This window comes from Gekko japonicus, unplaced genomic scaffold, assembly GCF_001447785.1.
Source record: "Gekko japonicus isolate JY-2015 unplaced genomic scaffold, Gekko_japonicus_V1.1 scaffold185, whole genome shotgun sequence".
Classification (NCBI taxonomy): domain Eukaryota; kingdom Metazoa; phylum Chordata; class Lepidosauria; order Squamata; family Gekkonidae; genus Gekko; species Gekko japonicus.
The window spans coordinates 940,470-954,264 of record NW_015176457.1 but is presented as its reverse complement, the minus strand read 5'-3'; the positions used below and the strand labels follow the sequence as shown (position 1 = coordinate 954,264).

General features: G+C 42.0%; 1 protein-coding gene across 1 annotated transcript in view; it reads left to right on the top strand.

Moving 5' to 3' along the window:
* DCTD (dCMP deaminase) overlaps window positions 1–6,021 on the top strand; it is a 35,311-nt gene extending 29,290 nt beyond the window's left edge. The window contains exons 5-6 of the mRNA XM_015426975.1: window positions 1,343–1,439; window positions 4,866–6,021. Coding sequence (XP_015282461.1) covers window positions 1,343–1,439; window positions 4,866–4,944 — 176 coding nt within the window. The 3' untranslated portion in view covers window positions 4,945–6,021. The remainder of the gene's footprint in view (window positions 1–1,342; window positions 1,440–4,865) is intronic.
* The last annotated feature ends 7,774 nt before the right edge of the window (window positions 6,022–13,795 follow it).

The window sequence follows — 13,795 nt, the reverse complement described above, 5'->3', positions numbered from 1 at the left end:
CACAGAATTCCAATAACTGGCATGGACTAGCAGTCTAGCCACACTATTCTTCACTAGCTGCAGCTTCTAAATGCTCTTCAGGGATAGTCCCAAGTAGAGCTCATTGCAGTAGTCAAGTCTAGATGTTAACTAGGGCATGGATCACAGTGGCTAGATCAGACTGCATGAGGATTAGACACAGCTGGCCCACTAGTGAAAGCTGGACAAAAGCACTCCTAGCCACAACAGCCACCTCATTTTCTAAGGTGACTTGCTGTGTTGAGCAGCATTCCCAAGCTGCGAACCTGACTTTTCAAGGGGAGTGTAACTCCATTCAAAATGGGAGATTTGTCAGGATTAAGTTTCAGCTTGTTCACCCCCCACCCAGCCCATTACTGACAGCAAGCACCGGTTTAGAACGTCGACAGCTTCCTCAGAATTAGGTGGAAATGAAAAGTAGAGATGGGTGTCATCTACATGTTGGTGACACTGCAGCCCAAACCTCCTGATGACCTCTCCTAGTGGTTTCATGTAGGCATTAAATAGCATGGAGGATAAGATCGAATCCAGTGGAACTCCACAGGCCAGAAGCCTTGGGGTTGGAGCAGGAAGCCCCTAGCACCCCCTTCTGGGACCAACATCCCAGATAGGACTGGAGCTGCTGTAACACCGTGTCCCTTAGTCCCAGCACTGAGAGGTGGCACACCAGGATACCATGGTCAATGACACCGAAGGCTGCCGAGAGAGCCAGCAGAAGTAGCAGGGTCACACTCCCCTTGTCTAATTCCTGGCAGAGGTCATCAACCATATGTTCCAAATCCCAACCTAAAGCCAGATTGAAACGGGTCCTGAAAATCAGTCTCTGCCAAGAGCCCCTGCAGCTGAGAAGCAACCACTCACTTTGCCCAAGAATGGAAGACTGGAGACTGGCTAGAAGTTCTCCAACACAGTATTTTATTTTATTTTATTTTATTTTATTTTATTTTATTTTATTTTTTAGTCCTCCCTTTATCACTAGTGGACAAGCTGGCTGGATCCAACCCATTTGGCATTTTCACACCAAAAACAATTGATAAGTATGACCTTGTACTTAAAATGCAATATCTACCGTCAACAGGGCTCCTGTTGCTTATTATGGCAGACAGAATTCTGTAAGCCTGCGGTGTTCTTTTTCCTTTGTTTGCCAAGTGGTAGGGAAGCCCTGCTGAATATGTGGAAATAATTTTGTTGGGAACAGAGCTGCTTTGCAATTTGAAGATTTGCATGTATATCTTCTGTCAACAACGTCTCTAAATAGGAATTCCTTTGGGGCTCTGTAAATCTGTCTTACCTTGAGTAACATCTCTGCTTATACCTATTCTAGGTATAAAAGAAGTTATCTTTATGTCAGACAAATATCACGACACTCCTGAGATGACAGCTGCACGGCGTTTGTTTGATTTAGCTGGAATTATATACAGGTGAGATGATTCGCAGGGGCTTTTCCCTTTCGTATTCCTCCATGATTTTGTGTTATAGTGGAGTCCCATACCAACTAAGGATCTGGTGTTCATTTTCAGCTATAGGGTTCTTCCTTTGTTTAAGACACTGATATTTAGTAGAGCCCATCTGGTGTAGTGGTTAAGAGTGTTGGACTAATATCTGGGAGACTCGAGTTTGAATAGAAGCTCGCTGGGTGACCTTGGACCAGTTACACCCTCTCAGCCTAACCTACCTCACAGGGTTATTGTGAAAGTAAAATGGAGGAAAGGTGTAAGCTGCTTTGTGTTCCCATTGGAAGAAAGATGGGGTCCAAATGAGTTAAATAAATTTTAAAAATGATGTCACTCCAAGGGGTATTGCTGTTGGCTTTTGACAACATTTTCTGTAGTCAGTTATGCATTCCTTTTGTGTATGATGTTACAGTGAATTCAGATATGTTGCCACCTAAAAATACACTTGGGTTCCCTGAAAATTGGGTCTGCCAATCTGTCTGCAGGGAAAAGCAGTTCATGACAGAGCGTTTTTAACTGTAAATACTTAATCTCTATGGGGACTATGACCTTTTATGTAAAACCTTTTAGCATCATGCTATCTTGAATTGGATACATTCTATAAGCAGAAGGCTCCTTTCGTTTCCATAAAAAAGAAAACTGATTTCTGCCCATTTTCCCTTCCTGCTGCAGGTCCACAAACCTTTTTTGCTTTTTAGAGGATGCAAAGGGTTGCAGTAGAGGTGGGAAAGATCCATTCTGCTCATGGTTATTTGGATCCAGTTCATTCTGTATTTCTGTATGACAGCTAGCATGCTTGAACTTTCCATCTGGATTTCTCAAAAATACACATTTCATCTTATGGCCTAGGACCCACGTACTTGTACACTGAAAACATTTTGTCTGGGTAAAACAAAGTAAGTTATTTAGGAGTAAAATCTTCTCTAAGGAGAAGACCCAGGCAGATTGCTTTGGTGGAATCTCTAGCCCCAGGGAAGAAGGGGTAGACTTTTTGTTAGGTCATGACAGAAATAAATTATGCTTTGGTAACTAATTGCTGGAGGCGGTCACACACGTGAGATAAAGTGGGGGGGGAAGGGAAGCGAGGCTATTTCCTCCAGAGGAATTTGACCCACAGTTGCGTGATCGCACAGTCCTTGGACGCTGTGGGCACAGCCCACCACTGCATAATCAGACGCAACCGTGGGTGAGTCAGGGATTGTTGGGTTTTTTTGCTGTTTGTTTCCGATGCGCTTACATGAGGAATCGATGAATCGCATCTCCGCACTGAGGTCTCCCTATGGAGTTTACAATGATGTGCATACTGAGAAGGGGGGGGGAACAACGGCACGGAGTTGGGATGGCCTGATCAGACCATCCCGATGTCATGAGAGCACACTGGAGCGATCAGACACGGGAAACTCCATCTGTGGCCCGTCGCAACCCGTTTACTACCGGATTTTCCTTGGTGTCTTTTTACTCCACTTCTGCGGTGGAGCAAAACAGGTTGCCGACGGATGTGGGGTGCTTCCCAGATGTTCGTGTCTGATCACACCCTTTAAATCCGCCCAGCATTCGCACCTATGGCGGGGCTAATTGTGCGTGTGATTGCGCCCGCTGTCTCTGAGGCAGTAAACACTAGTGTGAGGAGGCAACCTCAGGAGACGGTGTTGCCTCTATGCCCTGTTTATTGTCCACTATGTGTAATTGGATGCTAGGGTAGATGAACTACTGTCTGCTCTGCAGATCTCCTCTTATGTTAATATGCCGGCATGTATGATTGTTCTGACATTGAAAATTTTAGACTGACAGCTAGTTGCTGTCAGTTTGGTGTAGTGGTTAAGAGCAGTGGACTTTAATCTGGAGAACCAGGTTTGATTCCCCACTCCTCCACATTTAGCCAGTCACAGTTCTCTCAGAGCTGTTCTCTCAAAGCTCTCTCAGCCCCACCTACCTCACGGTGTCTGTTGTGGGGAGAGGAAGGGAAAGGGACTATAAGCTGCTCTGAGACTCCAAGTGAAGGGCAAGGTATAAATCCAATTCTTTTTCTGCTGCTGCGGCTGCAATCCTGAACTAGTATGCAATGTCTGAAGTTCCATTCCAAGAATTCTTTGGGGGTCCCCAGTCTGGTATCCTTGGGCCCCATGGTGCTTGCTGACACCTTTCCCGGCACCCACCAAGTCCTTTCAGAAAGTAGGCGGGGCCAGGTGAGGTCTTTGCCCAGCAAGGCTTCTGATTGGACACTGGAGATCTGATTAACTGTGCAGATTTAAAAAGACAATGACAACATTGTTGTGGCAGCAGCTGCCATCACAGAATAAGGATATTCACTGTGTGACCGAAGGTATGCTGTGTATGCGCGAGAAAATATTTTTAAACAGTATGCTCATTTTAAGAAGGTATCCTGTTTAAACAGAACTTCTTCCTGAAATGTTGAAGCGCTGCTATTAGAATGATGCATAGCCTCAGCTCCTGACACTTTGTGGATGCCTCCGCCTCCTACGGCAGCCGTTTTGTGGTTGTGCCCACTACCCCGTGTCAGAATTCCAAAGTTGCCCGTCAGCTCAGGAAGGTTGGGGACCCCCCGATACAGCTGATATCACAAGTGAAACCTTTTCGCAACATGTCCATGGTTAGAAGGCCTCCAGCATTTCCATCTGCTGGGCTGGATGAAGTTTGTGTGTAATCACCTTCCCAGGCTCGTCCTTCGTTGTGTTTACTGTTTTTGGTCTTTTATATTGATTTGTGAGGACATGGCTATGCTTAATGAATCTCAAGAAGTGAATTGTCAAGCTTAATGAGTCACTAAATCCACACTATTTGCATAATCCTCTGTTTACTGGTAGATTGTGAAATATATACACCGTCCCCAAATACCTTTCTTGCTAATTGCGGCAGCAGATGCTCTAATGATGGGAAAGGATAATCTTAGTTGGTAATATTAATTTTACAATTGTATAGTTGTGAATAAATCCATATTAGCTAATTTATATATTTTTGTCTCCCTTGCGTTTCCCCTTTGCTCTAAAACTCCCGGAACAAACTTTGCAAGTTTCTGTATGAAAAATTGGTGTGAAAAAAGAAAGATATCAAATTTTACAGAAAAACTGGTTGCATGATGCTGCCTCCTGCAGCTAAGTTGTTAGAAATCCTTTGACTCCTGGCTAATTTATGAACTCCAATAGCTGAGAAACATACAGTCTAAGCAAACCTGTGTGTCTGTTTGTCTTAGTCTTTCTTGTCCGGATTTCTCTCAGTATGGTGCACTATAATTGGCTCCTGTAGAGATAAAAACACAGAGTGAATCCAAGGATATTTTTTTTCCCCGTCTTAAAATTTAGTTGGGAGCCAAAGCAAACAAAATGTTTAACTACTTCTCTAGTTAATATCTTTTTCTCTTTTCTTTATTTTTAGGAAATTCAAACCAAAGTGCAGTAAGATAGTCATTGATTTTGATTCAATTAACAGCAGATCAAGTCAAAAGCCTCTGTGAAATACATCTAATTACATTTCTAGAAGATTGTGATTATCCTTTTCTGAGAAGTTGGGAATGCCTTTCATCTTGCAGTTAGGCATCACTTTTTGATAGCCACTACTGTATGCGTCTGAAGCATATGTTGGGCTGACAGAATTGTCACCCTTTGCCACACCCTTAAACTTTGACTTTCTGTACTTTTCTAAACCTAAATGGAATCTATAAATGAGACCTACACTTTTGTATGAACCATAAGAAAGCTGTCCTATTTCTTATATCCATTATACAATGTCTGAGCTGAAATCCCAGTCCAATAACCTATGAGCAATTGACTATAGACGAAAACCCCTATGGAAACCTTCAGTAACACATATGTATAGGATGTTTACTAGCCCAGAAGTTCAACAGAAAGCATAACTATTAACAATGATAATGTTGACATTCAAACAATAAGCTAGACATCTATGTAACAGGCAGAATATTATGTTGTGTGTGATACCTATGCTGATACATTACACCTTGGTATTTTACCAGATGTTCATTTCTTTAATTGCTTCTCTTGCTGCAGCGTAGCACATGAGCATGTGTTCAGTTACATTTGAAGAATGTTTTGTATTAGATGTAGTTTCAGAGTAGCTTTAATTCCTTTTTCCCAACATGCTTTCAGTTTAGGAAAGGGTAAGTGAATAAATCATTTGGCTCTCACCAATGGGACCCTGTTTGGAGCTGGTTTTAGTGATTAAAAGGAAACTACTTTATTGGTCTAAATTTCTACTAGGCAGTCCACCATACTCCAGTTCTGAGACCATCCTCTGAGGTATCTTAATCACTTCTTTTCCTCAAAAGGAAAACAAGGAGATTCAGTCTGTGTTGAGGCTGTACATGCCAGAAATCGTAATTATGGTTTTAGCTTGCTTTTCGTTGTTAAAAACTGGCCGTGTGCCATACATTTTGGAAACACTGACTAAAACTAGATCCCATTCAGTTTTTCAGTATCTTTCTGTATCTCCCTCTTCAATCTTATAGGGTTTTTAAAAAGTAAATAAACCTAATTGTGTGTTTAGATGATGTTTCAAATCCCAAAGATATTCTTTCCCACCCAAATATTGTGATGTTTCAATGGACTTTTATTTTCTGTGTGAAGTCTCTCTCTGTGTTAAGATGTTATGTAATTTGGCCTGCTACCAGTATTATTAAAGTCTTACTAAAATGCAACTTTACTGAAATGGACTCATTATTATAATATTATGCCTTGTGCTTGGCTGTTGTCTAGAGTGCTGCTGTTTCTGCAATCATATGCAAAGCATATTTCACACATTTGGTATCTCATTACATAAAGAGTAATGATCAGAAATTACTTGGCTGTTGAAGAAAGCTTATGGCGCTGGTATGTTGGTTATGGTGGCAAATGTGTAAAAATATTTTCTGTTCGGCAGCAACCAAGATTGCTCTCTAACTTCCTGAATTTTCCATCTGAAATTTAGCTTAATTAGTTCTGAAGGTTTTTCCATGTGTGGGTGAGTCCTTTGGTCGTTAGTGGAAATAAAGCTTCTAAAGCTACTTTCAGGGAGAAGAATATCTACTTTTAAATTTTTTAATGGTTTGTATGTTTTTATATTTTGAAGGAAAACTGATAGACACTTGCACTCAGCCCAGTTTTTCTTCCTGACTTGCCTATCGTGTGGGAGGCCAGATGACTGAAAGAAAGAAAAAAAAAAAAGTGGGGCCAGTGAATGAAGCTAGAAGAGAGGCTCATTAGATGCTAGGAAATAGGGGTGTTTTTAATGGAGCAGTGTTATCGCTCAATACAAGATAATGTTATTTATGCTATCTCCTATCTGATCTAGGTCAGCCTAAGAGACAGTGTAAGTAGACTTGTGACAAAATTGAACAAACTGAATTGATGCTGAGGAAAGATTTCACTTGATTTTCGAAAGCAAGGACGGAGAGCTTCCGGTTAATGGCGACACGCTAGCAGACGTCTCTCCTGGACCTCCGGGGAGATGATCTGAGCGCCTGCGGTGAGGATGGGGCTCGATTGTCCATTGCCCCCCCCCATGGAGCCAGTGCGAAAGGCTCCTTGCCATGGGGCTTTTGAGGGGTAGCCTCTTCCGCAGCAAGATGCTGCGGAATTGAGTCACTCCTCCGCCCTGATGGTCCTGGCCACTGTTGCGTCCGTACGGATCCAGAGCCGCCGGCCGGGACAAGCATTGGAGATTGGGCGATTTAACTGCGATCGAGCAAGGTCCCTGGACCAACAATGAACAGTGAGTCAAGTAAAAAAGAGATGTCGAAAAACTAAAAGAAAGCCCCCCCGGGAACAGCGAGACGAGCGAGCGGGGGAGGGGTTCCTCCCACATGCATAAACAAAACAATGATTTGCCAAGGGGGAAGCAGGAATAAACAGGTTTGGCAATCCTAGTGTGACACAGAGTGTTGGACTGGACTGAAATCTTATGTTCTTATGTTAACACTTATACAAGCTAATGTAAGGATCTCCTATACTTGGGGTTTTAGTTATTAGTGGTTTTCTTTCCTGTATCCTTAGTTGTAGTTGTTTCCCCATCCCATTTTTTCTTTGTAGTTTATAGTCTTTAGAAAATGCAATAAAAAATTCCCTTTCGGGGGTTCAAAAAAGGGGGGGGGAGATTTCACTTCAAAGAGTTAACTGCATTCAATGATAGGTAAGGATTTGAGAGCTTTTGGGGAATTCAGCATTGTTCTTAAACTAGAGAGTGACTTTCTTCCCTCCTTCAATTAAAATCATACAATATCTTCAGGCTCTTTAGTATCTTAACATGGTGGGAAGTGTGTGAAAGGAAGCTGGAGGGGTGGAGAATACTATTTACAGCAAAGAAGCAGGGGCCGATCAGGATTCTTAATCCACCCCCCCCCATGTCATCTCACCATTCAGCTCCTTTCCTCTGATACTTTCTGTGCCATATGGCATGCTTCAAAACAAGTAGTTCTCAGAATGACAAGAAGAAACACTGGGAGTGGAGCAATATTTATTGGAATCAGTGCTATTAAATTTATTCACAAATGATCTGGAGTTGGGTGAAAAGGGAGGTAGGCAAATTTTGCAGCTGATGACCAAATTGTTGAGGAAGGCAGATATTTTCAAACTGAGTAATCGAACGATACTGGAAGGTTACATGAAGTCAAACGTAGTGCTCATTAGGACAAAAGAATTCTTACTTCACATTCACAACAGTGAAGGCTAAATTAGCCACTGGTTTTCTGGAAAGAGATCTTGGGATCATAGTAGAAAATTCATTGGCTCGTGTTACAGCAGTCCGCCTGTGGAACACTTCTGTAATCTCTTTCATCAACTTGAAAGGAGTAACCAGATTGTTACATAAGTGTTCATGAGAGAAGAATACTGACAGTTTAGTGGTGATGTCTCAAAACCCTTTTATTTCAAGGGCACACAGTTTCATTTTGAAATCTGAGCCCTTGGAGTGTTTAGTTCTAAATTACAGGGATAAAAGGCGCAGATCTAAAACCTGGCATCCAGATCTGAACCATAAAGAAGGGGCTTTGAGACATTAATTTACATAATCCAGAGTATAGCCTGAAAGGACAATGCAGCATTCTTCCAGGTTACAAAATATTAGATAAGTGTTTTCATAAAGTAAACTGTATGGCTTAAAATAAAATCTGACATTTAAGATAGGAAGGTTAGCCCATGAGGTGCTGAGCTGAGGGAAATAATGCAATCTATACCTGTGTCTGAATGTAGGTAATGCTCCTATACGTTACCAAAGATTACTCTGAAGGCAGAGGGAGGAGGGGTTCTTCCTCATGAGGTGAATCGACTGGTCATTAGAAGAACTGTGTCTCATCCAAATACACATTTAAATTATAACACTTTAACAATGCTTCTAGCAGTTATGAACAGCGTGGTAGTCCATTTCCATACTGAGAGTGAAGCAGTATCTGCCCGGTGCCTGCCTGCAGCTACCTTATTAGAAGCTAGTGAGGCTTTAATGAAGCATATGGTTAATCAAAACATGCAGATATTTAATGCCTGATCACAGTAACTTTCTTCTTAATGTTGCTGATGTTTTGGAGGAGTGGAATTGTGCTGTGCAGAAATGTTTTTGGCATTTCCCTGTTCCTGTCAGCGGGGTATATTGTAAATAGGTGGGTGTCTGAGGGATGTGTTTCAGAATGGAAGAGTTATGATAAGTACTTATTTGGCATTTGTGCCATAATGACACCAAATCTGAAGGGAGTGTTGCTGCCATCAATAGATAACATGAAAGGCCCACACTGTTCATTGGAAGTGCTACCCTCGTACAAGCCTGAGGCAGGCCATTCTGTGTCATTTGTTTATGCCCAACACTAATGAGACAGATCAAAACAATCAGCGTGATGATGGTCTTAAGCAGGACCTGCATGCCTGAAGAACAGAATGTGCATAACAAAAGAGTTGGATCAACTATATATTAGGTGCTCTATATTAGCTGCTAACTGGAGAGACAAGGCAGGGCCTTCCATAAATATGTGGCATAGCAAGGTTATGGAATCTATATATAATGGGGGGAAATCACTGATCAAATAACTCGAAGTAATATGGATATGGATATGTACTCCAAGTTCGTAGTAAAGTGATTTCCTGTATTAGGTTATCTGGCTTCTCACAATGTGGTTCCTAAAAAAAGTGGTTCATATGAACTTGCTTAATATCTGACATTTAAAAGATCCACTTCTCTAATGCAACATAATAGAGAAGTATATTTCTACGACATCCTATGCAACTTATATGAGAAACCTATATATTAGGTATTGAAGCCCTTTCAGTCATTCTTCTCTTGCAGGTGTCTCATTTTCAAGTTAATATGTATTTTGATTACTCAAAAAGTCCCCATATACCAAAGGAAAAGGATGCAGAGTATGTCTAAACCATCACTTTGTGCACAAGAACTTTATGTCATAACCAGTGTTCCCTCTAAGCTGAGTTAGTGTGAGCTAGCTCACAATTTTTTAGCCTCCAGCTCACAGATTTTTGTCTTAGCTCAGGAAGGATGGCTCCAGAGCAAACTGATTTATGCAGTAGACAAATCACTGGCTCACAAAGCAGAATTTTTGCTCACAAGACTCCACAGCTTAGAGGGAACATTGGACATGTTTTAACTGGTCCCACAACAGAGAAGGATGTGCCTTCACCTTGTGGGAAGACATTATTTTGGTTCAGTCTTTTGCCTCTGTCAAACTGCTTAGTTCCAGTTGGAACATCATTGGATGAAAAGTACCAATTAAAATAGCATACATTTTTGTTGTAGTAGTAAGCACACTCTGAATAGCCTAATAATCCCTGAAGGCAGATCTGCTATTACTTCTGAAGAATGAGTGATAATGATGGCTCCCTCCCATTTATTTACTTATAGTGGCAGCGACTCTTCAGATAATATGATGGCCACTGGTGAAAGTGCTGTTTTTCACATTTTCTACATACAGGGATTGCTTTCCACATTTAGCTTTCTTTCTCTGGAACATCTGTACTTCTTCGATGGATCTGTAGCTGTTGTAGAGGACTTGGACATGTTTTAGGCTGCTCTCACAAGTTTGTTGAGTTTCATCTTTCCCTGTGTGAACTTCCCAGAGCATATTCAACATTCCCGAGTACCTGCATATTGCAAAAGAAAATCAGTTATAATGGCCATGCTTTTTATCAAAGATATTTATATGCCAGCGTAGAACATAAAATGAGCCCTTCTGGATTACACCAGTAGTCCATCTAGGGCTAGGCCAACATCCTGTTTCACACAGTCAACCAGTTGTTCTGGAGGCCAAGGACTCTGATGTTGCCTCCTAGCAACTATACTCAGAGGCTGTTGAAATTCCCTTTAGTCATCATGGCTAGTAATCATGGACCTATTTTCTATAAATCATGGACCTATTTTCCATAAATCTGCCTAATCCTTATGGCCATCACTACATTCACTGGCAGTGGATTCCACACTAATTACTCATTGAGTAACTAAGGTCTTCCTTTTGTCTGTCCTAAATCCGTTACCTATCAGGGGTTGCCCCTAAGTTCTAGTATTACAAGGAGGGTGGGGGAAGTTATCTCCCTTAACCCCATGCATAATTTAATAAATCCTTATTATGTCCCCCTCCCCCACTTTATAGTGATCTATTCATTCAGTCCCTGAGAAACTTCCCTGAACCTACCAGTCCCCCCCCCCCCCCCCGAGGATATTGTTTGAAAACCACTGCCTAAAAACAGCCCTGATGGGGGTTGCTGATGAGGAGAGATGATCCCTGTAGTATTTTAAGTCAAGTGTTTAGGCAGGAAAAAACAAAATGAAACGTTCACTTATGAAGAATGCTTTGACATGGGTGGCTTGAAAGCTATTGAAAGCCAACAGAGATCTCTGCAGGAAGAGTTTAGTCTTGACTGATACATTTTTCCTTGTAAAAGGAGAAGAGAGTAGCTGTATTTAAGCCATTTCATTTTGAGATGATTATATCTATACCGCTTTTACTGTATTGGCGGTTGGCCAATGTCACAATGCAAGTATGGAGAAGATAGAGAGATTTCTATTATAAATCCAATAACAGTTTATGACTTTGTCCTTTTGTGGTACTAAATCACTTTTGGTTGATATCCGGACAAAGTTCTTTTAGCTTTAATTTTGGATCGACTGTAAGAAATCCGTCTTTGCAATAAAAAGATACTTGAGTGTGCTGAGGTTTGCCATATAGTTGACAAGTGTAGACAAGCTGCCCTGTAAAGTGGGCGCCCTCCACTCATGAGAGTTCTTATGCGTTAGGGCAATTATTTATATATTTAGAGCATTTATATGCCTTGTCTTTCTCCCAACTCAGTCAGAACCCCTCACTCTCTGGAAGGCTCCATGAACAGGTGCCTCTGTAATCCAATCCAGGAGGCTGCTGTATAACAGGGGAACTACAAAAATGCCTGGGCCATAAAATGTCATATCCTTGAAAGGGGGTGGGGGGCTTGAGAAGACCCTGTTGGTGGTTGGCAGAGGTCTTGTGTGCGCACTGACATAAAAGGTATTCAATGGGTATGCTTGGCATGCAGAAAGTCCCAGGTTCAATCCTTGGCCTCTCCAGTTAAAATGATCAGGTTGTAGGCAATGTGAAAGATCTGTGCCTGAGATTCTGGAGAGCTGATGCCAATCTGACTACTGAATTTGATGGACCAATAAGAATTCAGAATAAGGCAGACATATTTTTTAAAATTTTTAAAAAACATTTATTAGACTACTTTCTACTTCACAGCACTCAAGGCAGTTTGTGTGTGTGTGAAGTGTTGTCGAGTTGCTTCTGATGTAGGGCAACCCTATGAATTATTGTCCTCCAAAACATCCTATTGTTAACAGCCCTGCTGAGGTCTTGCAAACTGAGGGCTGTGGCTTCCTTGCTTGAGTCAATTCATCTCATGTTGGGTTTTCCTCTTTTCCTGCTGCCTTCAGGAAGAGGAAAACTTAACACAATATGTACAGTAGTATATGATGGTACTGTAGGCCCAAACCTAAGTTCACAAGAACTTTTTATGGCAAGACAGGCAACTTGATCTCAACTCCTACTATAATATCTACATGTGCCATAGCTGGGCCATAGTGCTCAAAGAACACTTTTATTCATGGTATTTTCTTTAGAAACCAGCTTGTCTTTAAATCCTGGTGTAGGATCCAGCTGTTTTTGAATTTCAGTGTAGAACAATATACCATATTCACTCAGTGAAATAACATCTGTGAATAAATCTTTCATTATACATGAAAATGATCCCATGCATTTGGAATTTTGCTCCAAGTTCCATTTATACTCCTCCGCTATGCAGTCAGACAATATGGTACTCTTGAGGTTTGAACCTGTTAATATCTTTCAGTCAAAGAGATAATTGTTGTAAATAGTAAGAAACTAAAAATCTAACACAATTATTTATCTGAAGATTTAGCGGATTTGGATCCTGCCTAAACATTTCTGCTAACTGAAGGGGTCCTGCTGGAGACCGCCAATTCCCCTTTCATGCTGTTCTTGGGGCTTCCCTGTCCCTTAGGAGCAGCTTTCTGGGGGACGTTTGGGCTACAGTGGGAGGGGAATGGCAAGAAAGTTGCAGTCCACTAATGGAAATCTTCCCATCCTTGATCATTTGCAGCAGATTCAAGCCTCTCTCTGTTTTTCAAATCAATAGAATTCTGAAAATGGAGACGTATTTAAATCAACATACACACATTCTAAAATATTCCAGAGGGGAATGAAAACCAAAAGCAGCACTATTTTACCAATAGGGAGAATAATGCAATAAAGTGACCAAACTACAGGTGTTAAAAATAGAAAATGCTTATTTAACTTTATTTATTACTTGCAAGAAGCTTAAATGAAGCCTCATCCATTGAATCCTGTGAGATGGTTTAAGCAGGGGGGTGATCACTGGCCCAAGTGAGTGAGTTTCATGGCAAGGAGGAATTTGAACCAGAGTTTCCTAGACCTAGGCCCCGGTCACACGGGAGGTTTTGGCCCGGAAGAGGGACGGATCGGGGGCGCAGCAAACGGGCGCGATCAAACCGCAACATCTGGGAAGCGGCGCGCACCCGTCCTCAATCCGTCCCTTCAGGCCAGTAACGCGGAGCAAAAAAGAACCTGCAAAAGGGAAGGACTTACCTGATGGTAAGCCGGAGCGCCCGTCTTCAGGAGCATTGGAGGCTCCTGGCCGAACTGCACATGCGCACGCATGTGCAGCTGGCTTCCTCGTTCTCCCTTCAGTGGCTCCCCCCCCCCGACATCTGATCGTGCCGGGAAGTAATTGTGCGGCGGCTCAGGGGATCTATCTGATCCCGCCGCCACGTGTCTCTTTTGGTGAGGCTCTAAAAAGCCGCACTTTGCCCGT